This window comes from Sturnira hondurensis, unplaced genomic scaffold (genome assembly GCF_014824575.4).
Source record: "Sturnira hondurensis isolate 20B ecotype Veracruz unplaced genomic scaffold, ASM1482457v3 Scaffold0021143, whole genome shotgun sequence".
Lineage (NCBI taxonomy): Eukaryota > Metazoa > Chordata > Mammalia > Chiroptera > Phyllostomidae > Sturnira > Sturnira hondurensis.
In genome coordinates, this window is record NW_028093774.1 from 2683205 (window position 1) to 2711095 (window position 27891).

The window sequence follows — 27891 nt, forward strand, 5'->3', positions numbered from 1 at the left end:
CTGGCTCCAAGGCCGCATCTGAGCTCCCAGTTTCCTTTGTGCCTGTCAGTCTCTCTCCACTGGGCCTCAGGTGCCCTGCCAAGTGTTCTGGGTTCCCTGGCTGCACTCTGCAAGGCCGACACCCCTCCCTTGAGGAGGAGCAGAGGCTGGGAGGTGGCCTGGGACAGGCACTGAGGCCAGGGGCAGTCCTCACTTTGACCTTTAAAAAAACATCTGGATGAGAGTTACCTAACGAATGGTTCACCACTTCAACCATTTTAAGTTGTCTAGTCAGTGGTTCTGAGCACGTTCACAGTGTTGGGCAGTCACCACCACCACTATCTAATGCCAGAGCCTTGTCACCCCAAAAGAAACCCCCCTGCCCAGGAGCCCTCTCACTGCCTGCCCTGCCTCACCCCTCCTCTGTGTCCATTTGTCTCTGTGGACTGGCCTGCTCTGGACTCTTCCTACACATGCAATCATACAGTAGGTGGCTTCTTTTGAATTCAGCACCTTGGACTTGGGTACTGGCTACAGAAGAGGATTTCTGGAGTTCCAGAAGGTTCTGAAGCTGCTCCAGCCCAGAACCTGCCCCAGAGCAGTGGGCCCTCTGGACACCCCCAAGGGTCCCCTGCAGGCAGTTTAGGATAGGAAGCCCCTTGATCTTGCTGGCCCCTCCCCTGCCTCCACTGAGGGGTGGGGGACCTGGAGAAGGTAGACTTCAGCAAGGTGAGAATTTCTAATTAGGTGTGGAAACCCCTCCGGGGGCAGCCCAGCCCCCACCCCTCCCTGAGTTGGGGATGACTCTGCCTCCACTGACTCTGGCCTAAGCCCAGCCTTTCCGGAAGGAGGCGGCACTGCTGGACCTGCCCTGTGGCTCAGAACCTCGGAGACACAGGTTCTGCTCGATTCCAGCTTGGGCAACGTCACCAAGGTCCAGGGAGGAGCACCTTTTGGTTTTCTCAGCCCTGGTACCTGCTGGTGGCTGGGTTGTGACCTCACCCAGAATCTGGGAGCCCGCCTGGATTTGCTCTTTTGCAATCTCTGATGGTTTGACTGAGCCCTCAGGCCCCCCTTAATCACCCAGGGCCCTCTCTGTCAGGTTCCTGGGGCGCCCTGGTCACTCCACCTGGCTGCAGCTTCCGGTGGAAAGCAAGGCACATGCAGGCTTTGGAGACACAACTGGGTTTAAGTTCCACACCTCCCTGAGCCTCAGCCTCCCCACTGTGGAATGGGGATGATCCACCGTGCTGAGCCGGGCAGTTGCAACAGGCGTTCAGCACAGTTAGGGATGATCCAGAGTCTTCTGCGGTCTGTAAGCAGGGCCTACATAGTGGACAGGGTCAAGCGAGCAGTGTCCAGGGGGTTTCAGGTGGGCATTGGCCAGGGTAAACTTCTGGGAGGAGGCAGGTGACACTGGTCTCAAGTGCTGGCCTTTCTCCGGGGCCCACCTTCCATCTGGGGCATTGCTTTCTGCTCAGCATTTGTGGCTGGACCTGCTTATGAGGTCCTTGGCCACATCCTTCCTGGGCCTTTGGTTCAGAAACATCTCAGGCCCTGGGCCCAGAAGGGCCCATGTTAGTGGGGTCAGCTTTGTTCCCCTGGGAGGACACTTACAGGTCTTTTCAAATGCCCAGATGCCCCTAGTCCCGGGTAACCAAGAAAGAACCCGGTTCTGAAGCCAGGCAGCCAGGGTTGGGGGGGCTGGCGGCTGGTGCGCTGGTGTGTGCAGCTGGCTGCAGCCACGTGGTTTCCTGGTCTGGGCAAGGGGTATCGTAAGCCCTGCCCCGTGGCACAGTGGGAAACTCACTCCAGGTGAACATGTGACTCCTGGCCCGCAGTGGGTTCACAGTGGCTCTTCTGGATGGGGGCCCCCACGTGGGGCCTTGGGCTGGGCGGGTTCCCCACCCCCTTCAGGCCTGCCTCCCTGGCAGCGCCGGCCCAGGGCCCAGCTGCCTGTCGTCTTGTTGATGTTTTCTTTTTGTCTCTCTGATGCTTCCCTGCTCAATTATTTACCCAGGGAATTTGGGCTTCTTCACTTGTGGTTTTGGCAAGGGCTTCACACAAATGTTTTGCCCTGGTGGTCTCTTAGCCATTTAAGATAAACGGTCAAATCAAATGCAGGCTGTGCCGAGGCGAGGCAGGCCCCCAGCCCTGCGTCGTGGCCGTCAGACCGGGGAGTCAGGAGGAGGGGTGCCGAGCAGCGCTGGAGGGTTCTTGGGGGGCATCCAAAACCCTCTGAAAGGCCTCAGGGCCTGGGTTGATGAGGACAGCGGGCAGGAGAGAAGCACCAGCCGGCCCTTCTCCAGGCTGGAGGTTGACCAGGGCCCCGGCCCTTTGAAGCAGACTGGAGGTGTCCCAGGCCTATGCAAATAGCCCATCTCGATAGAGCAAACAGTGGTGTCCAGGAGTTTCCCAGAGGGGGGGTGGCCCAGATTTTTGGGAACAGGTGCCCAAATGGAGCTTGCTCTACAGCCTTTCAGAAGCCCCCACGTTGGGGGGGCCCTACCTGGGAGTGGGCCCCCTGACCGCTCCCTGCATTAGGCCCCCAGGGATGGGAGTCTGGCCCAAGACAGCCCAACCTGGCAGCTGTGGAAGTGGCATCCCTCAGGCCCCTGCCTGTGTCCCGGGGGTCTTCCCTGCCGGGCCTGGCACCCCAGCAGGGCGGCCTGCAGCCCTTCGCCCCGGGCCCCCGTGCCGCACCCTGAGCCCCGAGTACCATGCAGGGCCCGACTGACCAGACTTTTCTATTGTTTTTTCTCCAGGGCCGTGCAGGCCTGCTCAGCTGCCAGCGATGGCCCCCATAGCTGCCTCCTCCTCCCACCCTCACACATCCGTGATCACCTCACCTCTGCGCGCCCTGGGCGCTCTGCCGCCCTGCTTCCCCCTGCCCTGCTGCAGCGGGCGCCCGGTCTCAGGTGACGGGACTCAGGGTGAGGGGCACGCGGAGGCTCCTTTTGGATGTCAGTGTCAGTTGTCAGGTAACAGACGCCGCGGTGGGGGGCGGGCTCCCGGGGGGGCGGGGCAAGGCGGGGACTCAGGGCAGCCCCTGCCCCAAAAGGCATTTCTGGGGGGGGAGGCGCCAGGGGAAGTGGTGAAGGATGCCAACAGAACTGGTTCCCATGGGTTGGGAGGTACCCCCACGCCTCCATCCATTCTGAAAGTCTCCCAGAAGGAGCACCCCCCCCCATCCTCCAAATTCCATCTCTTTGGGCTGTTTAGCTAAAGCTTAATTGGATAACGCTTAACATCTGAGGTTTTCTTCTGCCACCCCCTCCCCAGCCCCCACCCCCGCCCCCTGCCCGACCAGACACGGCCAGAAGAGTCTGTGGGCGTCTGTGTACGTTGCTGAGCCGTCCGGTACGCAGGGTTTCTTCTTCTGTGAGAATGTGTTGCCCATTAACTCTGAGGAAACAAAGTTACTCCAAAGGTGCCTTTCGGGGGGCGTGAGCCCTTGTGGGGCTTGTTGGGGGCTCAGGGCAGGGCCACGTGTTTCCCTGACGGGCTGAGTGCCCACCGTGTGCCTGGCTGCCGGTCCGTGTGGCTGCCCATTTTACAGATGGGCACACAGGGGCAGTGAGGTGACTCACCCTGTCCACCATCAATTACATTGTCCCCCCATTCTGTCCCCAAATAAAACCCAAACTCCTGATACAGCTGGGAGCTCCTGGGCTTCCCCTCCTGGCCTCTCCGGCCCAGGTTCTTGGTGTGGCCTGCCTGGTGTGAAGGGCATCGAGGCCCCCTGAGGTCCGGGTGCTGACACGCCCTGAGTGGTGGTGAGCACCTGTGGTCTGGTTGCCAGGCAGGGGCCGCGTGAGGAGAGGGTGGGTGCAGAGCGAGGGCACCCTGCAGGACTTCTTTTGACTTGGGCGGTGAAAGGAAAATGCTTTTTTAATGGCACAGGGTTTGCTTGTAGTTGTAGCTCTCCCAAGGGAAGGGCCCTTCGGAGCCACAGGTCTGCAAAGGGCCACAGGCAGTCCCAGCTCCGGGGCCCAGAGCTCGCAGGGCCTAGCTGCTGCTGAGGCAGCCTGCAGCCTTCGGCACCCTCCTGTGACAGATGGCGACGTCATAGGTTCCAGACTTAGCTTCGCCTGCACAAAGCAAAGATGAAATCACCTGGGGAGGGCGGGGGTTGCAAAGAAGCAGGCCGGCCTGGGTTCCGGGGTGCCTAGGGTGCCTGTCCAGGCTCCCTGGGTCTGTGCCGTGATCCCTGTTTGTGGGGCGCCGGGGGCTGTCCTGTCTGGGCGGCTGCCCTGCTCTCTGGCTTCCTGTAATTAGTGCTGCAGCCCCACGTGGAGGGACGAGCTCTCGTAGATCAGCCCAAGTGTTTATGACTGGACTCGGTCGAGGTCTGCGGTACAGAAACACGATCCCCCGGGTGCTCGGGGAGCGGCTTAACTCTGTGCTGGCGCTGGCTCTGCCTGGAAGCCACTGTGCCGTGCAGGGGCCGTTGCGTCCTCATCGTGTGCATGGGGGTGTCCAGGCGTGGGCAGCGTGAGCAGCTGGACCAAGGTTGGGGACCTGGAATTTCTCATCAGGATGCCTCCTGGCAGGGCCGCCCCTCCCACTGGGCCATGTGCTTCAGCCTCTGTCCAGGGGACGTGCCTCACACACTCGCTGTCAGCCGCAGTGCCACTCACTTCCTCTTAGGGACTGTGTGTTGAGGGCCTACTGCGCTCGGCATTTTGTGTGCCTTCTTGAATTTAATCCTCATGGCCATTTTATTTTAGGAGGTAGTTCACTCCCTACTTTACAGATGAGACAATGAGGCTCAGAGACTTGGAGGTCTCAGAACTCCACTCATTCATTCACTCACTTACTCACTCCTTCACTCACTCACTCATTCACTCACTCCTTCACTCACTCACTCATTCACTTACTCATTCACTCACTCACTCACTCCTTTACTCACTCACTCATTCACTCACTTACTCACTCACTCACTCCTTCACTCCTTCACTCACTCACTCATTCACTCACTCATTCACTCACTCACTCCTTCACTCACTCACTCACTCATTCACTCACTCACTCATTCACTCACTCACTCACTCATTCCTTCACTCACTCACTCCTTCACTCACTCCTTCACTCCCTCATTTGCACACTCACTTACTCACTCACTCACTTATTTACTCACTCATTCATTCGCCCTTGAAAAGCCACTTCCTGGGCACCTAGTTTGTGGACACTGCAACCAAGGCAGAGTTGGGCACATGGGCCCCTGACCCCCTGTGGCCTGGGGGTGGAGGGAGGATTCGGGAGGGGGACGTGCACACCTGTAAGGAGGACCCTTCGAAGGGGCTGGAGGAGCAGAGGCGGGATTTGGTCCTGGGCCGCTCATCCAGCACCTGGTTCATCTTTGACATCGGCTCCTCTGGCTTGGCGGCCTTTCTGGGCTTCATAACTTGACTCTGCAGGGCTCACAGCTCGTGAGCAGCCCCCACACTTGGTGGCAGTGTGGTATCCGTGCCCGGGGTCCGTGGGGCCTCTCGTTTTGACCCAGCTCTCAGCCTCCGGCACGGCACGCCGGTCCCCAGCACTGTCCCCTCATTGCGGGGTCCCCATTTGCCAGCCTGCATCAGGCTGTACCTCTGTATCTTCTGATCAGTTTTAGTACCGAAAACGTCCTATTCCAGTGGTTTCAGTCCCTTGGTGGCTTCTGTCCCTGGCACTGGGCTCTCTGCTTAAGAGCTCTTAGCGCCTGTTTAATTAGTAGCTGGAGTGGAGCCCTTGCATCCCCAGGAACTGGTGAGGAGGAAGCAGGCCTGTGTACAGCCGGGAAGGGGCCGCTGCCCCTGCTTCGCCTTGCACCTTTCCGGATCGGGACGCACGGGACCTGTCTCTTCAGATCAGTACGGAAAACCCTGTGTCTCTGCTTTTGGCTCAGGTGAACTGCATGCCCGGGAATGCAGTCGTGGTTATTTATAGAAGGGTGTGATTCTGTGGGGAAGGAGACCACACAGGTAGATGTGCTGTGGACCTCTCGGGCCGGCAGCACCCCAAATAGCCCCGCCTCCCAGGGCCCCAACCCTGACCTTCTGCCGACAGTCACGGTGGGAGAGGGCACCTCTCTGAGCTCTGCGCACCTGTTGTGCTTTGCGTCTGCTGAATAACGGGCGGCGGAGCCCAGGCGTTCCTGGACGAGGACGCTCCTTCCTGAGACACTCCGTGCGGGGGCTGCCTGGGGCGTCGAGGAGTTTGGACTGTGGTCCTGGCCCTTACTCTGCCTGGCTGGTGATCTTGAACAAGTCATTTCCTCCTCTCCGGGCCTCAGCTTCCCCTTTTGTGAACATACACACATGTAACATGCACACACACGCCTAGATCTGTGATATGTATGAAAATGACACATACATGTGTATCACACATGTGTGTGATATGTGTGTCCTTAAAAACGAGGCTCCTTGGACTGACCCCTGAAGGAGAGCACGCTGGCCTGTTTGGAGGACAGAGTCCCTGTGGCAGGCTGGGCGTGGGGCTTGGCTCGGGTCCCCAGGGCAGGGGTGAGGTGTGCCAGGAAGAGTTAGAAAACCACTGGGCTTTGGCCTGACCCTGTCTCCGTTCTGAGGCTTCTGCGATTCAGAGGCTGACATCCGCGTGTAGCAGCCTCTGAGGTGAAGGCTGCTCTGTCCTCTGTAACTGTGTGGCCTCGGACAAGTCATTTTCCTCCTCTTCCTCAGTGTCCCCACTTGTAACCAGCGGGTCACGCGAGTCGATGCTTTGGGGGATGGTGATCGGACTCGGTCCCGTGCCCGGTGCTGAGAACAGTGCCCCACACGGAGCCCTGTAGACATCGTGATTCATGCCGGAGTAGTACGGGTCCCACAGCTTCGAAAGGTCCGTGTCTGGCCCCGTGTGGGCTCTCACTTCAAGCTGGATGCCGGGTTTCTGTTCTGAAAGGCGTTTAAGCTCTCGGTCGGCTCTGACCCTGCGTCAGCATGGGGGGGAGAAGAGGAATTGAGAGGCGTGCTGCGTGTTTAAAAGCTGCAAATAGTCATCAGCTCCATTGATTAATACATGAGCTCGGTGAAGTTCAAGGTCTCCCGCAAGAACACACAGGACCTGCCTGAGCTCCGCGAAGTGGGAGTGTTTGGATTTAATAGGAGGAGTCAGTTGCCGTCATTAGTACTTTGCTGCAATCACAGGGCCATCCTGTAAGGTGAAGTTCGGTGTACTTTTCTACGGAAAGCGTGCTTGCCCTGCTATTTAACTGGTCTAGGGTTTCTTGGCTAGGGTTAAGGGAACAATAAAGAGAAAAGAGTACCTGTGAGTAAGTAGTAGGATTTACCTGTCGAATCTGTCGTTTTCTCTTCCTTCAGTTATATCCATCCCAGTGTTCATTTTGTGTCGGGTTTTATAACCGGAGCCGTCCAATGGGCTGCCGTGGATTAGACCACCCCGGCTGTGCAAGCTTGGTGCAATTAATACAGTCTGTCTGGAAAGTGGCCTTATTTCTGGAAGTTTTATGTTAATGATATGGTCTGTGCTTTGCACATTTCATACCAGAACAAGAAGCAAGCTGTAGTTTCGTTCTGGACTGGGTTTGATTAGCACCGGAGGATCAGTGGGAAGCCAAGGGGCGCTGCGGGCCAGGCTGGCAGTGCCCACCACGCCCCCGCCGGCACAGGGCCTCGGTGCTGCCGAGGGGTGCAGAGGCACCCCAGCGGGGTGTGAGAGCCTCCATGGAGACTCTGGAGGGAGGGGTGAGTATGGGGCGAAGAAGAAGAGAAGTGAGTGGGGGTGAGCGTGTGTGGACTGCAGAAGCGCTCGGAGGGGGAAGGTTCGAGACACGCTGGTGCACCTCCCTGGGCGAAGTTGTGTTCGCTGTTGGGTTGTCCTGGGCCCACTGGGGCCCAGGTCGACGGGGATTGGCCCACTGGAGAGAAGGGCTCCCAGGGGAGTTATTAAAAATTTAGAGTCATCTGCACGCCTTGTGATGTCTGCCTCACCAAAGGGGCTGGGGCTCCAGCAGATGCCACCCAGCGGGACTTCTGCATGCCAGTCCCTGAGTTCTGCTCCCGTGTCCGTCTGCTTCTGGGATCACACCACCCTGCACCACCTGCCTTTAGAACCCATAATCAGAGAAAGCGCCGGCAGTCGCCGCGGAGAGCCATGGAGAGCCTCAAGGCCCCGGGACGCAGAGAGCCACCTCTCCGGGCTGGCGGAGGTGGCCCAGGGCTTCAGGGCGTGGGCGAACTCCAGAGAAGTCTCCCGTCTGACGGAGCCTGGAAGCCACGTCTCCGTCTCCGACACCAGCCACCAGCTGAAGTTGCTGGGCAGGAAGTGGGGGGCTAGGAGAGGAGTCGACGCCGCGCAGCGGGGGCAGGGGCACCTACCAGTGTGACTGTCCTTCAATAAAAAGGTCCCAGCAACGTCCAGACGAGACCCGCAGTGAAGCCAGATCCCACCCCACTCTGCGAGCCGTTCTGAAGGCAGAGCTAAATCAAAGAATTCTGTTCAAATTCATACAAGATGTTGCTGTTTTTTCTGCTCTGACAGGAGAGGCATTTGGAAGTGCAGTTTCTTTCTTTTTTTCTTTTTTTTTTTTATAGCTGTCTTAAAAAGGAGTTTGGCTGTTTAGCACAGCTGGCGCTCATTACATTATGCACTGGCAATAAAATAGCATGTGTAATTAATTTTTAATGCAGCCTGGATGCAGCACTTTAAGGCAGTTAGTGGATGGGAATAAGCAGCCCTGGCCACCGGCACCAGAGATCTCAGAGCAAGGCCGCCACGTCCTGCCGCTCTGAAGGCCGTCCGAACGTGCTGAGGGCAGCCGGCTCCACGCGTGGAGCCGCGTGGAGCCGTGTGGCCCAGGACTGGCTGCACCTCGGTGGCCTAAAGGCTTGAATAAGCTTTAATGAGCTTGGACTTGAGGTCCCTGAGGGATCATCTCATCCAGCCCCTTCATTATCTAGATGGGGAAACTGAGGCAAAGAGTGGCGACGAGGTCACGAGACGTGTGTGGCCAAACTGACCAGGACTGCATCCTTAGGCTCTGCCCTCTGGACCACACTGCCCCGTTGAAACGTGGACAAGGAAACCCATCATCTCGCTGGGGCCACGTGAAATGTGCAGAGGGGTCGGGCAGTGGTCCTGCACAGTTAGCCTCTTGGACCCTCCGTTTTGCCGTCTGCCAACACGCCTCTGAGCATCCCTGGCATGAGACACTCTGTGGTCACACTGCCCCATCTCTCCTTGGGACTCTGTGGCATGGGCTCCTGTCTGAAACGAAATGTCACTGTGGGCACATTGGCAGGAGAGCCGCAGGCGCAGCAGGGTACTGGAGAGATGGGGCTGTGCTTGGCTCCTGTTCTCTAGGGCCCTGGGTGTGGCTGTGACCCTGGCTGGCCTCTTCCTGTCTTCAAGCCTCAGTGTCCTCACCTGTGAAGTGAGGACACTGGAACTCCCTGCTCAGCACCCCTGCACCGGAGGGTGCACTGATGGGCCTCCCAGCTGGGGTGGTGGCAGCTGGTCCCCGCACGTGGGGCTGCAGAGGCAAAGGGAAGTGTGAGAGGCAGGGGGGAGGGCATTGCTGCCGAAGAGCCTTGAGGATGGCGGGCTCTGGTGCGGACTAGGCCACCATCTCTTTGAAGGTCTCCTGCCAGGAGGTTAGCGTGAGTGGAAGAGGAGAAAGGTTCAGTGCCGTCACCGCTGCTGTGACTTGCTGCTGTGACTTGCTGCTGTATTCTAAAAGGCCTGCTCTGTGCCAGCAGCGTCCTAGGCCCTTTGTACCCCTTGCTCAGGCACCTCATATCCTCATAGCGCCCCTAAGAAGAGGGAGCCCCCTGCCTTTTCTCACGAGGATACTGGGCTCAGAGAAGTCAACAATGTATCCGGTGTCACACAGCGCAAAGTAGCAGAACTGAGGTTGGGACTCAGGCCTGGCCGGCCCTGCAGTCATGATGGCAGCTCTCGCCTCCTGGTCCCCACTGGGCTGCACGGGGCTCTGCTGCAGGTGACAGGAATGCAGCCTGCGGTGGGGACCTAGGCCGTCTTTGGACCTGGGCGCAGGCCGGTCCCCGAGCTCTTCCTTCATTCTCTGGCCGTGCTGATGTCCGATCATGGGCTAGGTGCAGAGGTTCAGAAATGGGCTCAGTGGGTCCTTGACCTGGAGGAGCTCACGGTGGTGCCGCTGTGCAGCGAACGTGAGCTACATGTCNCCCACTGGGCTGCACGGGGCTCTGCTGCAGGCGACAGGAATGCAGCCTGCGGTGGGGACCCAGGCCGTGTTTGGACCTGGGCGCAGGCCGGTCCCCGAGCTCTTCCTTCATTCTCTGGCCGTGCTGATGTCCGATCATGGGCTAGGTGCAGAGGTTCAGAAATGGGCTCAGTGGGTCCTTGACCTGGAGGAGCTCACGGTGGTGCCGCTGTGCAGCGAACGTGAGCTACATGTCCCGTGATGCTGTTCTCGGCTGAAGACCAATCGAAGGGCTGGACTTATGCGAACTGGGGGACCCAGGGCGCAGAGGGGTTTTCCTGCTGGGGAAGGCAAGGCTGGAGGCAGGGACAGACTTCTTCCAGTGCGTGGGTCAGTGACACATGTGGATGTGGGCGTTTTCTCAGGGGGGTCTGCTGACCCATCCAGCTTTCTCCAGCCGTGGGTGGCCCCTGAGGGGTCTGAGTTGTTAGCGACTTAAGGAGACACAGAGTAACTGATCCTCAGACCGCCAGAGGGAAGTTGTGACATTGAAGAAGAGGCCTGGGGCGTGGGAAAAGCTTTTCCCATCACATTGCCCTCAAATTGGATTTCCGGGGCCTGGGCAGCTGGCCCCACTCCAGGCCCCAGCGGGTTCACACGGGTTCCTGTCTTGGTCACCCCAGCTCCAGGGCCACCGCCACAGCCCTGTAGGTGCCCTGGAGATGCCGGTGGGCAGCAAAGACCCAGAAGAGGTCATGTTCACGTCTGGGAGGGGAAGCAGAACAGGCGCACAGAACGCCGCTTGTGTCTTCATTTTTGTGCATCCTCCCGGGGAGCCAATGTCTCTGCTCAGGAGAAGCTGGCTGTTGTCGTCCTTACAAGCTTGGGGTGCTTGCTGTCGCTTCTTTGGTGCGGGATCAGAATGCGCTTGTCTTTTCAAACCTGCGGGCGGGGCCAGGCTCTGCACTGTGCATATTTCACAATCAAACCCAAATAGTCCAAACGTGAAATATCGTTTACCCAAACAGCGAAGGCTGCCCAATGTCATCTGAAAAGCAGTGGGAGAAACCTCTGGTGGGCAGGGGGCCTGCGGGGTGGGGTTCCACATGCAGCCCATCTTCACCCCTGAGGGGACTGTGGCCTGCTGGTTCCTTCAGCCCCCTCCTTGGGGTTATCTGACAGTAACCAAGGGTGAGGGGCTGGTGTGTGGCCACAGTGTGTGCTCAGTGAGGATGGAAGCATGAACCATGGTTCCCTCTCCCTGTAGGCTCCTTCTCACACTTGGCAGTGGAGCCACCAGGTCACGGTCAGGTTAGCATTTCTATGTCCCCACTGTGCATCAGACCCCCCTGCAGAGGCCTTTTCAGATGTGTAAGCTCCCCAACAGCTTCTGCCTGAGGAAGGTGACCTTCTGTAGTTCACAGGTGAAGAGACTGAGACCAGAGAGGTGACATGACTTGCCTGAAGCCGCGCAGTTTGTGGGCGGCAGAGGTGGGCTTTGAACTCAGGTCTCCTTGGGTCTGGGGGGCCACAGCCTACTCCTCTCCTGTCTTCCTGGCTCCCAGTGGCCCTCCCAATGGCCTTCCTGGCAAGCATGAGTGGCTGCAGCTGAGAGAGAGAGAGAGAGAGAGAGAGAAAGGGAGGGAGGGAGGGAGAGAAAGGGGGAGAGAGACAGAGAGAGGAGCTGACGGCTCGCAGAGCTGCTGCGTCCTGGCCCAGCCAAGCCCGGGATAACGAGAAGGCCTGCCTTTTATGATTTCAGCGAAAGGGATCAGAGGGCTGGGACTTCTCCAAGGAGGTTAATGCAAACACGGAGCCCCTACCTGCAGAGACGGGGGCAGTTGGAATCTTTTCATAAATCTGGATGCTTTTAAATCATTGCCTTTGTTAATAAGAGGCAAGGGTCGGCCGGTGGGAGGAGGCCCTCTGGGCCACGAGTGTATTTAGCCAGTTCTTTCTGACTCGGGCTCACTTTTCTCTCAGTTCCTGCCACTCGATTAACAAGCACCTGGTTTTGTTCTTGCTGTCGTCGTAAAAGCAGCCATTGCTTGTGGGCCCACTGTGTGCCTCGGCCCCCGTCTAGTGAAACTGCCACTGGTACTCACGATGGCCCGAGGGCATGCTCCTGGCACGGTTTCCTTGTGTAAACTGCACACGCGCGGAGCTGACCACTGTGACCGTTTGTAGGGGCACAGTTCAGTGGTGTCAGGTCCATTCGCCGGGTTCTGGTGCCGGCACCACCATCCACTGCCCCCAGAACTATTTTGTCGTCACGGACTGAAACTTAGCCCCCATTAACCATTCACTCCCATTCTTCTCTCTGTCCCTGTGGGTTGCGTGCCCCCGCACTGGGACCTCACAGAGATGGAGTCGCCCAGTGTTTGTCTCTTGTGTCTGGCTTATTTCACTCAGCTCATCCTCAGGGTTCAGCTCGTCCTCAGGGTTCACCCACACTGCGCAGACGGGAGGACTCCCTTTTCAAGGCTGCATCATATTCCACCACGCAGGTGGACCCTGGGTCCTCTGTCGGTTCGTCTGGTGATGGGTACTGGCCTGCTTCCACCTTCTTGCCATTGTGAATGACATTGCCATGAACCTGGACACACCGTGGTCTGAGGTCCTGCTTTCAACTCTTTTGGGGGCACACTCAGAAGAGAAATTACTGGGTACGTGGCACTGCCGAGGGTAGCTCACCGGGGAGACGCCCATCCGTCCTCCACAGTGGCCCCACCATTTTCCATTCTCACCAGCCGTGCACCAGGGGCCGTTTGTCCACATCCTCACCTGCCTGTGGAGTTTGTACTTGAGGATGCTGAGTCTCAGGGTCATGGACCATGATTAGCCTAAGTTCAGCGGTTAGTACACCTGGGGGCCTGGGATGGGACAGCTCCCTCGGACTTCACACTCAGTGCCTGCAGCCACGGTCCTGGGCACCTCCTTCGGTGCCTTCGTCTGGGGGTCTCTTCCCCGTGGTGGCCCTGTCTCCCAGGATGGCTGGTTTTCAGCAGTCAGCTCTAAGCATTTCACTAGCATGAGTGTTTGGCGAAGAAAATTCTGCAAGTGGACAAGTTTCACTTTCTTTTCTGCTGTGCCCTCAGGGCGTTGATTTGGGTTTGGTTTAGCAGGAGGAGCCACGTAGGTAGGGTGGGGACCCCAGGGAGCACCATGGACCTGGCTGGTCTGGGGGTGCACCTTGTCCCCCTCAGAGCCCCTTGAGGGGGTTCTCCTAGTCGCCTGGGGCCCAGCATGCCGGCCTGCCTTCTTTGGCCGGACTGGGAGGGATGGGGGTGGCGTCTGTGTGTGCAGCTCTGATGGGGTACCATGGGCTCCTTGTTGAAGGGGACAGTGACCATGGGGCTATGCTGAGGGCTTTCTGGGGCTTTGATTGCTTTCTGTTGCCCTGTATGTGTCCCCTAGGGCTGCCCTAGCAAATGACCACAGGGTGAGTAGCTTCAAACAACAGAAATTTACCGTCTCAAGTCCAAACTGAAGGTGTGGGTGGGGCTGCACTTTTCCTGGGGTCCCTGTCCCTGCCTCTTTCAGCTTCTGGTGGCCCCAGGTGGTCCTGGAATTGTGGCTGCTTTTCCCTAGTCTCTGCTTCAGAGCCCCTCTTCTCCTCCCCTGGACAGTTAAAATCAAAAGGACAATTGTCATGGGCGTTAGCCGCCCACCCAGATAATCCAGGAGGATCCCAGATTCTGAACTTAGTCACACCTGACGTGGCCCTTTTCCCGAAGAAGGTCACGGGCACAGATTCTAGGCATTTGGTTGCAGACTTTTGGTTTTGGGTGCCACCCTTCAGCCCACTCCATGCCCCTTGCTGTATTGTGGGCCCCTGCAGGGCAGGGACCCTAGTTTGGTGTTCTCGGTGAACTCCTGAGGCCTGGGACCAGTTCAGGCGCATGTGGGCATGCCCCAGGTGTGTGCTGGGTCAAACCTGGAAGTGGTCTGTCTCCACGTGCCCCCCATCCCCAGGAATTCTGGAATGCTTAGGTGCTGCCACCTCTGGGGAACGCCCAGACCACCATGGTCAGAGCACCGTTATTAACAGAGAGCGGGGTGGCTTCACCGTTGTTATGAAGAAAAATTAGCAGAGTTGAGTAGGAGCTAAAAATAGCTGGACACATACTTGCCTATAATATAGTTTTTTAAAAAAGAAAATGTAATTATTTTTATGAACCGACTCTGAGAGGCCAGGAGTATTTTTAGTCTGCATCTTCCAAGACGTCGTGCCTCTTCGTGAAGAGCAGCGTGGAGCGCCGTGTCACTGAGTCAGGCTGCCCAGGCCTGCGGAGCAGGGTCGGAGGGGCGGGGGCCTGGTGCTGGGTGTGTATCTGATGGGAGCATCGTCGACGAGCAGCCTGGCCTGGCGGCTTGGGGTGTCTGGCCACCCCTGGTCAGGCGGCTGGTAGCATGAGGAGGACTGGGGCTGCTGGGGCTCAGAAGCCAGGAGGGTCGGGGTTCCCTCTGGGGAAGGTGACCTGACCCGCTGTCCCAGCGATGAGCTGGGCCTGAGCAGACCTGTGAGGAATAACCCAGATTTGAGGGAATGCATTCCATGGCTTTTTCGCTGGAAGCCAAACATTGCCTCATATAATTTTCTCCCCAGTTTTTCCCGTTGCCTCTGCCAGGGTCCTTGGGCTTGCCACAGACCCTGGAATGAGGGCCTGTGTGTTTGTGCATGTATGTATGTACTTGCATGTGTGTGCACACGGTGTATGTTTGTGCATGTACATGCACACACGCGCACAGACTGGCATGTGGGTGTGCCTGTGTGTGCGCACACATGCTTCTGTGTGTTGACTCGGGGGAGCCATCAGCACAGAGCCCTGCACTGCCCCTGTGTGTCCAAGGTGGGGGCATTGTGACGACTCTGTGCCCTGCCTGTCGTCGCTCTTGAGCGACATCCCTGTAGCTTGAGCTCATAGCGCGTTTCAGCGCCCAGGCCCCTGGGGCCTTTGCTTTTGCAGGCGCTTCTCTCTCTGGGGATGGACTTGCCTTCCCAGTGCTTTCTAGGGGAGACTTTGTCCCCCCACCCCACCCCTGCCTCGCAGGCCTGTCCCATGTGTCACCCCCGCCCGCAGTCCCCACAGGAATGTGCCGGGGAAGCTCTAGCTTTGGAGGCGGGCTCTGATCCTGCCTCCAGATCCTGGCTCTGATGTTCATGAGCTCTTTGACCTTGGCAAGTGACCTTGAGTCTGTGTGAGCCTCAGTTTCCTCCTCTGTGAATGAGGATGGCAGCAATGGAGTGGGACAGGCGGCTATGATAATGGGGCACTTGGTCAAACGTGGGCTTCATTCTGAACAGGTCTTGCCCCGACTCTGCGGGGAGGGCACTGCTGTCCTCCTGTGGCAGGTGCGGAACCTGAGGCCGTCCGAACTCAGAGCCCTGGGCGGCTTTGTTGTGTAGTGGAGAACCTTCCCTGCCCACTGGACTGCCCTCAGCAACAGCTGGTGCGCGAACTCGGTGAGCAGTAGCAGGTATCGCTGTCGCTGTGGCGGTGATTATTGCTATTATTACCGCCATCATCATTGCCGTTGCCCTGGGTGGAGGTATCCCAGCGTCTGCGTGGCTTTGCCCATGGTGGCCAGGACCTGCCCGGGGACACCTCTGCTCCGTGGGCCCTTTTGGTTCCTGCCATGGGGCAGGCACGGCACTCTTACCTGGCACCCCGGGCCCCCTCTGCCTCATCCTCCCTCCCCACTCGGGTTTATGCACATTTGAGGCCTCACATAGTCTTTCTCTTCCAATTGAGATAATGAACACAGTATTTCCAGAGCCGCTGCACTAAAAGTCAAGTGCAAAGTGATGGTTTTCATTTGTTGTCCCCTCTCTCTCTCTCTGAATATGCATCTCTTTACGGAGGGATTGGCTGAAAGCAAACAGCTAATAACCTATGGATTTATGGAGCCAGCGCGAGCCGGCTTAATAAGCTTTTATACCTGGAACCAGCATTCTGGCCCTTTAAGTTGAAACTCCGACTTGCTCGGTATTTTACAGTGCCTGGTTTCGTTTATGCTGGAGCCAGACTCACTATGTGAGAGTCGTCCACATGCTGGAATTAGTCTTAAGCTTGCTTCTGTGGCGTTGCCAAATTCCATGTTTGTGTTTTATTTAGAATTCTTTTCACGGCCAGCCGATTCTGTTCCGGCACACACAGGCGCTGTTGCGCCCCATGGAGAAAATAAGCAAGCTTGCGTTTTCTTTGGCAGAGGCCGCGGCCACAATAGACTGCGGTCTCCGAAACATTTTTTAAAAGCTATTTTAACCCATAACAGATGCATAAAGTCGGCACAGGCATGCCAGTTTTCTTAGTTTTAATTAAAAAATAATTACAGTCTAATGGGATGTTAGTGACACATTTGGATGAATGGCGAGTGACATTATCTGCCACTTATAAATGAGCGCCTCTCCCTTGGCCGGAGCAGGGGTGGGGGGAGAGTTGGGGTAGGCGGACTGGGTATTTGTTCGCCCTTGCAGGGTGGGGGCGGGGTGGCAGGCCCCGGCCCGGGCACGGTGGGGTCCTTTGGAGGCCTGGGTGAACGGTGTGCAGCACTCAGAAGGGACATTCCGCAGTGGCCAGCCAGGTGACAGCTGCTGGAATGAGGCTGCCATGTCCTGGAACATCCTCCACGCTGCAGTGCCCCATGGGAAATTCTCACCCGAGGGGCCCCTGGGTGGCGTGATGGTGGGATGACCATGTCTGGATGCCATGGCCTCAGGCCAGCACCTGCTCCTTGGCCCCCAGGATTCCTCCTCCCCTCCAGGAACTGCCCATCAGCCAGAAGCCCTGGGGACCGAAGGGGGACCATGTCAGTAAGAATGCACAGCCGAGAAGGTGAAGAGGCAGAAAAGTGGTGTCTGGCCAGGTCCTGCTGCTTGCGAGAAGTATGCACCCCACAAGCTCACCCTAGGCCTGTTTTCTGTGTAAAACTTGACACTCGCTGGGATTTGGAGTGGGGTGGGCTGGACAGGGGACTCCGGGCAGGGTTGTGAATCTGGCTCGCTGGCTGTGCCAGGAGGGAGGGGCCTGGTCTGAGAGGGGTGGGTCTGAGCTTCTGCAATGTGTTACTATGGAGGTAGGGGGGTGTCAGCCCCTCTGGGGTGAGGACTGGGCCTTGGGCAGAGGGGGGGCTCAGTGTCCTGGGGCTCAGCCCCCCAGGAGCCAGTTCTGCTCAGAGGTGGATGCTGCAGGGTTGGGGTGCTGAGGCTGTCCCTCTTCGAGAGGTGCTGGGAGCTACGTCATATGGGTGGGCAGCCTCATGTCCAGCCCACACAGCATCCCCTGCCCTGGGCCCTGTGCTTCCAGGTGGGCACGGCCCCCAAGCAGGGCCCCAGAGACTGGAGGGACTGGCCCCAGGCCACCAGCTGAGTTAGGACCTGCCTGGCTGTCCTCAGGCCCCATGCTTTCTGCTGAGACCTTGTGCTCTGCTCAGGCCCGTGGAGGACCCATCCTGTGGACAAGGGGCAGCGCGGGGGACCTTTGTTTTTCCCTTTGGGCTGGTGGTCCACACTGGTGTCGGTGCAGGAAAATGAATGTTTCTTAGACGATGCTTCCCGGAGCCCAGATTCCTCAGAAGTGAGAATTGGGCTCCTCTATTAAAACCATGAGTCATACCAGCCCAGATGAGAGCCGTTTTGGCGTTCCTCGAATTTTTGGAAGGGAAACGTGGCATTCATGCTAATCCTTTCAATTATACCTTATTGCTGAATAATCCACCGGGCGCTTTGCGCGGCAGCCCCTCTGCAGTCTGGTTCCAGGGGAGCTCTGCGGGCAGCCCCGGGAGGAGCGCTCTCGGGGCCCGTGCTTGCCTTTCCTGGGCTCGCCTAGTCGGCGGAGCCTGGCTGCTCAGTGCCTCGGGGCTCCCTTCCTTCCTGGGGCGCATCGGATGCCGCGCACAAGGTCTCGGGGGGTCTCATGGTGGCACATGATGGATGTCCAGGGGAAAAGGTTCCGCGTCTGTCTTCTCGTGTGAATTGGAAGCAGGTGGGAGCGGGGTGGGGTGGGTTCCTGCTCCGTGCCTGGCCTTGGCACAGAACCCCCGCCCCTCTCCCTGGGGGCTTTCCCTGCTCAGGTGAGGTTGCGGGCTGGCGAGGTGCTGTTCCCTCGGAGAGACTGGTCTGGAGATTTGCTGTTACCGTGTCTGTCCCGGAAGCCTCCCGTGACCGGGAGCCATTCAGGGAGGTGTCACGGGAGGGAGGGGCAGACCAGACACTTTGGTTTGAAGACCACGTGTCCCGCTTTGGGGGAACAAAGCTGGGAAGGAGGGGGAGGCAGGAGAGCGTGGTGAGGCAGGCTCTGCCCCTTGGCTGTGGGGTCTGAACCTCACTGTGGGCCCCAACCAGCCTGGGCTGCAGGTGAGCTGACCTTTGTCCCCAGGTGCAGCTTGCAGGGGGCAGTGGGGGACGGATGCCCTCTGGGAAGTGAGTGTCTGACCAGAGGAAACTGCATTTTTAAGAGACGTGAGGCTTGAGGCTCTGCCAGACGCAGCTGTCTGACCAACCCGGAGTCCGGCTCTCTGGCTCCGGGCATGCCAGTGGGTTTGTCGAAATGTAGCCTTTCGGCGGAGCCCATTGTTCTTTTGCTCCTTACTTGGCAGGATGCTCCAGCCCGCCCACCGCTCAGGTGAATGCCCGGTCTGGTCCGGGTGGGAGGAGCAGTGCCTTGGGACTGTGCCTGTGGGGCCGGAGGGGTGGGGGCTGCGCCGGTGAAAGTCTGCTCCCTGGAGGACGGCCCTGGCCCTCGGGTTGGATTGCGTGCAGAGCATGGCTTCTGAGTTCGGAACTATCAAGTGGATTTTGGGATGTGTGTGGAGGAGTGGGGGTGGACAGGGGTTCAAGTTCATCTCCTATTAAGTTGAAGTTTTCTCTTTTTATGAGGAGCAAAAAGCCCACATAGATGATGACAAGTGCCGGTGGGACAGGCTGGGTTTGTAACTCCTTAAATTCCCCAGACAGTAAACGAGGGTTTAGCACCAAAGGACCCGCACTGGGGGGCTCCGGAGGGTAGGAGGTGCTTCATGACAACCCCCACCTGCAGGTGTACTTCTGTACAGGAGGACAGGTGTGGCCTTGGGGAGTGAGGGCAGCGGACCCGACTGTTTGGAAGGAGGGGTGTGTGTGCACATGAGTGTGCCATGAGTGTGCACACACCTGCACACCCATTTTGCACATGTCTGTGTATGCCATGTACGCGCACATCTGTGCATGCATGTGTGTGCATGTGCACCGCCAGCCTTTCTGCCCTCTGTTCTGGGGCCCAGGCTCCGCGGCCTGCTGCCCTGCGGTGCTCTGTGAGGAGCCGGGTGGCAGGCGCACAGGACCGGGAGGGAGCAGGCGCCGAAGCACATGGAGTGTGTGAGCGCAGGCTCTCTTGGGCCCGGCCCTCACTCGCCTGGCACGCAGAGGCCGCCCTGATGCTATGTCAGAGGCAGAGCTGGGTGGGCAGGGGCCCTGCTGGGAGCCGCCAGGCCTGAGGTGGCCTGGCTCTGCCCCTTCCTAACTGGGTGACTGTGGCCCTTCGCTCCATCTCAGAGCCCGGGTTCCTCTCTCGCCGAAAGGGGAGAATGGTGTCCCCAGGTTCCAGCATGTTCCTGGTGGTGAGTACAGGGCCTGGCACCCGGAAGGTCCCAGCAAAGGGAGGTGGTACTGATCTTGTTACGACAATAGTGGCTGTCTTCAGCAGGAGGGAAGGTGTCCTCTCCTTGGTGGCCCCAGGGCAGGCCGTGCGAGTGGCTTTGTGCACTGCTGTGCTCACCTGGGCCCAGCTCCTGAGACGTCATTGTCCCCGGGGTGAGCCCTGCGCTCAGTCTCTCTGTAGGGCCTCCTGGAGCCCCTGCCCTGTGTGGCTTCCTGCCATGGCTGGGCGCCCTCTCTCCCCAGTGGCCCTTTGGACCTCGCCAGGGATCCAAACTTCAGGACGGCAGCTTCCTGGTCCTCGGGCATGAGGGGCTCGGGCACCTCCTTTGGGGGCCTGTTTCAGCCACAGAACAAAGGGGCTGGAGCCGGGCGGAGGCTAGGCGAGTAGAGATCTCTTCTCAGCTATTGCTCCCTGGAGGAAGCCTTCTAGTAAACACCTCTGTAGTCAGGGTGGACTGGAAAACTCGTGGCCTTGACTGTTGCTGATAAAGCCCAGAGAAGTATGGAAGTCCTGGGCCATTCTCCTTCCTCCTCTCCCTGGGTTGGGCCATTCTGTGGACCAGCTGTCCCAGCTTTCTTATTTTCTATGGTTCTTGCTCCACCTTTTTTGGCTTGTCTCTCACCGAAGGAATGGGGAGCTGTTGTTCAGAGATGGGGTGGGCAGGCACCTGTGTCTCACGGGCACCTTTGTCGCTCCTTCCTGTGCCCATGGCAGACAGCACTAGTCGATTGCAGCATCTCTGCACTCCGTGCCCAGGCCTGTGCGTCTCTCGGAGAGGCACTCGCTGCCGACTGGTTGCACAGGCCCAGAAGCTGGAATGTCGTTTCCATCCTGGCACCACATTCCTGCAAAGAAAGGTTGGCAGGGAAGGCACTACCTCGCACCCGTCCCCGAGCCGGTGAGGCGGGTGCCTGGGGGCTCGGGGACGGCGGGCCTGGTCCTTAAGCCCCAGGGCTCTCACCTCCCCGAGCATCACTCTGGGGGTACTGGCGTGGCCTCACCTGGTGGTATCACTCTGGCTTGGCTGCCTGCACTGAAGTGTGGGCCTGGCTACTCCAAGGCCAAGTTCTCCTGCCTGGCTGGGCCCCTGGGGACCTGAGTTCTCTGGTGCCTGGTCGAGATCGCTGTGAGTGTAAAGGGCGGTGTGAGGTTGTGGCCGCCTGCTTCTCCTCTCAGCTGTCCCGGGTGCTGCAGCTGCCGGGCTGGCCACCCTTATGCTGACCTCGTCCTGGCCCTAAGCTGGCCTGGGCTTGGCTCGTTCCATCACGTGGCCTCCATGGTCTCCATGGGTTTCCACCCCAGGGCCGCGGCCTGCTCTCCGGTCGCCTGAGAATTCCCACTGATGTCCGTGGAGGCCATGTGTTTTGATCAACAAGCTGTGGAGCTTGGGTCCAGTAGGACCGGGAGCTCTCCAGGAGGAGGGAGATGGGGGTGGGAGCTCACCCCCTCCTTCGTCCTTGTCAGGGCTCCTGGAGGTGGGATGGCCACTCCCACCTCACAGATGGGGAACCGGAGGCTCAGGAAGGTCAAGGTTCTCCCGCAGAATCGCAGGGCTGTGAAGTGACAGAGGGAGGGTCGCGCCAGGTCCCCATGGCCCCAGCCCTGCTCTTCCTGTCTCTGGATGTGGTGTGAAGCCTCCGTCCTGGGCAGTGGGCGGAGCCCTGGCTGCAGTCACTGTGTGCTGCCCCCTCCCCCACAGCACGCCCTCCTCCCTCTCGGGCCCTCGCTGTCCCCACATCTGTGCAGGTCTTGACCTGGAGGCAGCATGTGTGTACGTCTGTGTGTCCCCCACACCAGCCTGAACCTTGGCAGAGGTGGGGACTGAGGGTTGAGACCTCTATTCCCTGATAGGAGTGTCCTGCCTACCCACCGAAGGGGCCTCATGGAGTCTGGCAGATGGGTAGGTAGGCACCAAGGTGATTCTTCCAGCGACTGTCCCTCCACGCCGACCCTCTTGTGCCTCAGGACAGGAGGCCCAGATGAATTCTGGGACAGGATGGGGGCAGGCAGAATTGTGGGGTTATGAGCCAAAGAGCCCCGGAGCCCCATGCCTCTTGTTAAGGGCGGCCCCACACTTGACTTTGCTTCCTTTGGTCTCCTGTTCGAAGCGGGATGGAGCTGCCCCTTCATGACGTCAGTGTTCCAGAGACCCAGGGGAAGCCAGATGTCAGTATTAGCGCCTGCCCACGGCCTGTGGGGCAACCGTCTAACGAACTCCGAGAGAGTAAGGCGGTGGTGAGCGGGGCCACGACAGCCTCCTTGGGGGCAGGTCCCTTGCCCACACCTGGCAAGAACACTCAGTGAAGCCCCGGGGCCTGTGGTGTGGTCTGGCTGACACCTGGGCTTTTCTGTTCGGGGAGGGGACAGCAGGCTTCCGTAAGGTCAAGGTCAGACTGTAGGACAGAATGGTGAGGGCCTAAAACTGCCGGCTCCCAGGTGCCCTCTGGGAAAGCAGCTCCCCACTGCACACGCACGGCCTCGGGGGCCTCCGCACTCAGCTCTCAGAGCTGTCCGGTGCACCCCAGCACCCAACCAGGCCGCCTGTCTTAGCTTCCACTGATAAAGTGCCCCCTTGGAGGCGGGCCCGCTGTCTCACGCCCTCTGAAAGGCTGCTGCTGAACCATGCATGTGAGGAACGGAGACTCAGGGAGCCCCTGTGACTTGCTCGGGGTTGCCCAGCTTGTATATGCCTCATTTCCAGGTGGAGCAGTGGGTGGGACTTGGCCAGAACCCTCGTGGCACAGGGCTGGTTGTTACTGATCTTAGTGTCATGGGCTTGTTCCCGGGCCCTGGGTACCTTTGAAGCCCAGCTGGACCCTGCCCAGAAAGTCCCTGGGTCTCTCTGAGCATCGGGGATCCTGTTTACTCCCTGAGACCCAGGTCCCTGCAGCATCTCCAGGAAAAACTCCCTCGGGTGGCCCTCAGCACGCACCTGGGCTCAGCTGATCACGTGGTACCCTGCTTGTGGGAGCAGGAGGGCCCCCGGGGCACGGGTTGGGCTTCCAGTGGGTCTCAGCATCCGGGGCAGGCCTTGGGGCCCAGGAGGGTCTGGGTGAGTGAGAGGTGTCTTTCTTGCTCACCAGCAGCAGGTAGGACACTGGGAGTGACCAGAGCGAGTGCCTGAAGCTTGCCCAGCTTCATGCTGGCATTCCCAGCCTAGAGGACTCAGCCGGAGGGAGTTCCTTCCGATTGGCCAAGAAGGAAGTGGGGTGGGAGGTGGGTCCTTGCTCCAGGAGTATTTTGAAAGTGGGGCTTGCGAGGCCTCATCAGATGCAGAGGGACCCCTGAACTGCAGCGCCATCCTGTCTCTGCACGCTTTCTCGTCCCTCTTTATACTGTAACTGCTTCCATAATAAAGGAGTCTGAGGCTTCTTACTCTAAGTAAACTGGTAACAGAAGCACTAAAATGATGGAGCCGTACCGTGAAGGAATGGGAAAGGTTGTTCCAAGAACCTACCCTGCAGTGGAGTGTAGAAGTTGGCGCTGAGCTTCCTGGGAGCCTTGGCAAAAAGGGAACTACGGTGAATTCTGATTTGCTTATAAAAGAAAGAGTAATGGTTCCGCATAGATTTCTGCAACAACCTCAAGCCCGGGAGATTGCCTCTCATGGCTTTTTACGTAGGATGGGGCCTCTGTCGGAGGTGGAGGCCCCCACAGCCAATGTTTTGGGCTCTGTGAGCTGAATGGTTTTGTGGCAACTCCTCAGCCCTGCGGTTGCCAGGCTTGAGCGTACACGGCCCATGCACAACAAATAGATGTGGCCATTATTCCCACAAAACTCTGTTTACGGAAGCAGGCATCCTGCCCTTGGCTGATTTTTGAGAAAAGGAATTGTGAGTGTTGCTCCGAGGAGCCATCTCGATATTGGCTCACAAGGCCACAGACGTCCTCTGTCGACCCTGATGGCAGGTGAAGGCGGAGGGTCTGGTGTTCTTGTGCCTTTGGGGTTGGCCTTCCTTCAGCACCTTGTTTCTGCAAAGGAAGGTGTTTGAAGCAAGGCCTTTGTGGCTCCCCAGGGGGTCAGAACTGACCTGCTCTTGGGAACCGATACATGTGGGCTGGCGTTCTCTTTTAATTGTTGGAGGCAAAATAGGGGACGAGAAATTGCATGAAGTTTGCTCATTTCCCCTTATTTTTAAATCTGTTTCTTTACTGACTCCTGACCTCATTCCACAAGGACCATGGAAGGGTGAGACTGCGAGGGTGTGTGTCTGAGCTTTTTTCTCCCCCTCCTGAGGCACGCGAGGCGGGCCTGGCAGGAGATGTGGAGGTCCGTCTCGTGTCCTTCCCTGCCAGTGTGGCCACCGCCTTGCCCTGGGGCTGCAGAAAACACAGTTGGTAGAGTGGGAGCGTGCAGCTTTCGGGAGAACTCCCAAACTGGATAAAACGCGGATCAGGGCACCAGAGTGGGTGGGTTCTTTTGGGGTGTGCCTGGGTGCTTGTTTTTAGGGTCTGGGGCACCTCTGGCCACACCACCATGAAGAAATGGCCAAGGACAAAAGCACCATCTCTGCCAACTGCAGAATTTTCTTGGCTGCCCAGGTGGCCTTACTGGTCCTTCAAGGACCTGATTCGTTTTCCTCTCCCTCCCCATCACTGTGGGAGGTCCTGTTGCCCCAAGGTGATGGTCAAGTTGCCCTCCCTTCAAAAGGAATTTAACTATAGGTGCATGTTCTGAACGCCTGCCCATAGGTGACCTGGAACCTGGCCCGCCTGTCCTGTCTCAGGTGCCCCTTCAGGAAGCGGTGGCAGGTGCTGGGTTGTCACACCACGTGGGCTTAAATGAAGGCCCCAGCCAAGCAGCTGTGTCTTCCTTCACCCATGTGGCCTTATTGTGGGTGATGTCATTAATTTCTTTAGGTTTTTAACATTTGGGGGCAGGAAATGCCCTTCATGAGGACTGCCAGGGACCCGAGGATGGAACTAAAATGGCGGTGCTCGGTTTTGTCTGAAAGTCCCCTTGCATGCTTGGGCCCAAGCTCTGCCCTCCCTGTGTTCAGGGAAAGAGAGAGATGATTGGGGAAGGAGAAGCTTCCAGACTCTGGTAGGCCAATCTTGGCCCTCTGCTCCCAGCTGCTCAGCACTGGCCCCAACAAAAGGGGTGGGCGGCTGCGGGGTCGCTGCTGGGCCCTGGCAAGACATCTGTGGGGCAGTACCTCCGGGGCGAGGGCCCTGTGCCCCCTGCCCAGCACAGAGCAGGCACGGAACCTCTGGGCAGCAGACCCATTCGTGAAATCAAAGAGCAAATAACAAGTGAATGAATGAATGGGTTAATGAATGAATGAATGAGTGAGAGAACGATCTCCTCTAAGGCAGGGGACCTTGGTAGGATCCCCACAGCGTCGGGCACGTAGTAGGTGCTTAGGAAATGCTGTGTAACCAGTGAGCGCACAGAACCCATTTTGAACGCAAAGCCATGGCGCAGCCTCTGTGTTCCGTCCGCCACGGATGTGCCAGTCAGCGTCCCTGCTGCTGAGAGGGTGTCTGGTTCTTCTCATCATGGAAGTGCCCTGTGTCCCGAGGATGTATGTGCTGTTCCGCCTGCGGAGGTGGGATTTGCAGGCAGGGACCTGAGCCAGGTGGGGACCCTCAGCCCGTGCGTCTCTTGTAGCCTGTTCCACCCACCAAGGCCCTGGGGGTGGGGTGGGGGGAAGGGGTCTGCTGGGCAGTGGGGCGCTGCTGCCTTCCTGCCCTGTGACTGCAGAAGCTCCCTCTTTACTCTGAGCCTGTAGAAAGTGGGAGCTGATTGAGATCCCATGTGCAACAGCCCAGCCTGGTGCCTGGACAGGCTGGGGGCTCGGAAAAGCAGCTGCCGTGGGTTTTGTCCAGCTGGGCTGTGGCTGTTGGGCTGCTGAGGACAGGGCTACGGGGGCCCCTCTCCAGTCTCCATGGACATGGCTTTTCAGTGGTCACCCCTGCCACAGAGCACCTGGGCTGTGAGGCCCTGGATCCTTGGTGGAGGGCAGAGAGCTTTCTAGCCTGACTCCCTCCAGGAATGGAGACCCAGGCCCAGAGAGGGGGAGGGTCTTGTTTGGGTCACTCAGCAGGGGTGGAGCTGAGTTAGACTCTGGGCTTGTGCCACCCAGCTGCCTTGCTGTCCCCTTCGTGAGCTGGCCTCTGAGGTGCTATGGTCTAAATGTGCCCCTCTCCAAATTTGTATGTTCAATCCTAACCTCCAAGGGGATGGATGGCATTAGGAGGCGGGTCTTCAGGAGGTAATTAGGTCATAAGGCTTAGTGTCCTTATAAAAGAGGCCCTGGAAAGCTCCCCGTGTTCCTCTGCTGTGTGAAGACGCAGTAAGAAGTTGGTGTCCGTGACCGGGGAAGCGGGTCCTCCCCAGACACTGACCATGCGGGCGGCTGCCTCTTGGACACACGGCCTCTGGACCTGTGAGGATGTGTAGCTGCTAAGCATCTGGTCGACGGTGCTCTGTTAGAGCAGCCTGGACGGACTGGGATCGGGCTTCAGGAGGGAGCTGCGGGGCCATTGTCTGTTGCCCCAAATTACCGCCAGTCCCTCCCCTGCTCAAAGCGCAGCTGACTTGGTGAGAGGAGAAGGGGAGGGCCTTCCTTCTTCCGGAGTGGGTTGGAGGAGAGCCCCCGTCCGCTCCCACCGTGTACAAAGCCTTCACAAGAAACAACCAGCACCAGCCATGCTCATAGAAAAGGACAGTGTGTCCGGCTGATGCTGGTGGCGCACGCCTGTCTGTGCTTGGGACCCCCTTGGGGCCCTGCCCTGTTCGAGGCCCCAGGCCACAGGGGCACCGTCCGTTGGTGGAGGTCACCAGGGACCGTCAGGGGAGGCCAGGAGCTCTGGAAGGGGTTCTGAGCCCGGACGTGAAGGAGACAGAGACATCCCCTGGTGTATGGAGGATGGAGGGCCAATCATGTTGGGGCGCCTAGGAGAGGGTGCAGAGGGGGTGGAGGGGGCCACAGGCAGCGGATGAGGTGAGCGAGGGCCTCAGGGGGTGGAGAAAGGGTCCACAGTTTCCAGGGGCAGCCCCATCATGGGAGGCCGAGGGCTCCCAGCTGTGTGGCCTTGGATAAATCACTTCACCTCCCTGAGCCTCAGGCAGTCATCCATAAGCCAGGGCGAGCACCCCAGGGGGATGACGGTGATGGCGATATCTCAACCGGTCGTTGCAAGGCTTAGCTCGGGGTCCAGATTTGAGCATGCCTAGTACAGGGGAGGGTGTCCCTGTCCCCATTTACGTCCCCACACCCAAAAAGACTTCTCCAGTGTTTGATGTGTTAACTGTAGGTGACGCTCTGACTACTGGCCAGTTTTGGGCAGTGGGTGGTCAGCTTGTTTTCTTTACAGTGTCTTGCTGTGCTTTCTGGGATGGGCATCCCAGGCTAGAGTTGCTTTTCTTCTGTGGGAATATTTGCACAGGCTACTGGCCACCAGTCTTAGGAAACCGGGTGACCTCTGGTGTGGTTCCTGCCCTTAGGAAAATGCTGGGGCCCTGGAAAGTTGGGGTGACGTGTGATTACTCTCCAACCTGCCCTGATGCCCCCACCATCCTGGGCAAGGCTGTGCCCACTTCCCTATGACAGCTAAGGCTGGCCTGGGAGGAAGGAGGTCGGAGCGCTGCCTGAGGCCCCCGCTGTGGCTGCTGGACTCTGGCAGGCTGCTTCACCTTCCTTTTGCCTTACCTGACAGTGACTGAGGGCTGCTCTGTGCCGGGCCTGGGGGAGAGCCCCGGGCCCTGGTATGAACGACACACAGGTCCTGTAGTCCAATGGCTCCCAGCCTGGGCCTCCCTGCTTCTGATTCCATTCTGGGTTTGCCCAGCAGTGACTGTGCCAGCCTCTTGCTCTGTGCCAGGGGCGTATGGCCTGGTGAGTGTGGCCTGGCCCTGGCGCAGGCCTTTGCAGGGGAGTTCGGAGCCCTGGCTGGAGGGGGGCCGTGTGCACCCAGATGCCCCTAGCCCCAGTGTCATGGGTGAGGTGGCTTCCCTGGGCCTGCCCGGGAATCCTCCATCTTCTGCGGGGAGCAGACAAAGCGCCAGGGCCCCCAGAAAATGTGGTTGGAGGGCTTCCAGATGTGGGTTTCCCAGAACAGTGCTTCGAGTAGCCCCCTTGCCCCCGTGGCCGCTGGGGCTGGACCTCAGCACCACCCGCGTTT

General features: G+C 58.6%; 1 protein-coding gene across 5 annotated transcripts in view; it reads left to right on the forward strand.

The window, feature by feature from the left end:
• BCL11B (BCL11 transcription factor B) overlaps positions 1 to 27891 on the forward strand; it is a 91136-nt gene that overhangs the window by 36348 nt on the left and 26897 nt on the right. For 3 of the 5 annotated variants that reach the window (XM_037031224.1, XM_037031225.1, XM_037031228.1), the window contains one exon: positions 2745 to 2960. The exons of the other annotated variants lie outside the window; for them this stretch is intronic. In XM_037031224.1, the coding sequence (XP_036887119.1) occupies positions 2745 to 2960 (216 nt within the window). The remainder of the gene's footprint in view (positions 1 to 2744; positions 2961 to 27891) is intronic. 5 annotated transcript variants of the gene reach the window in all.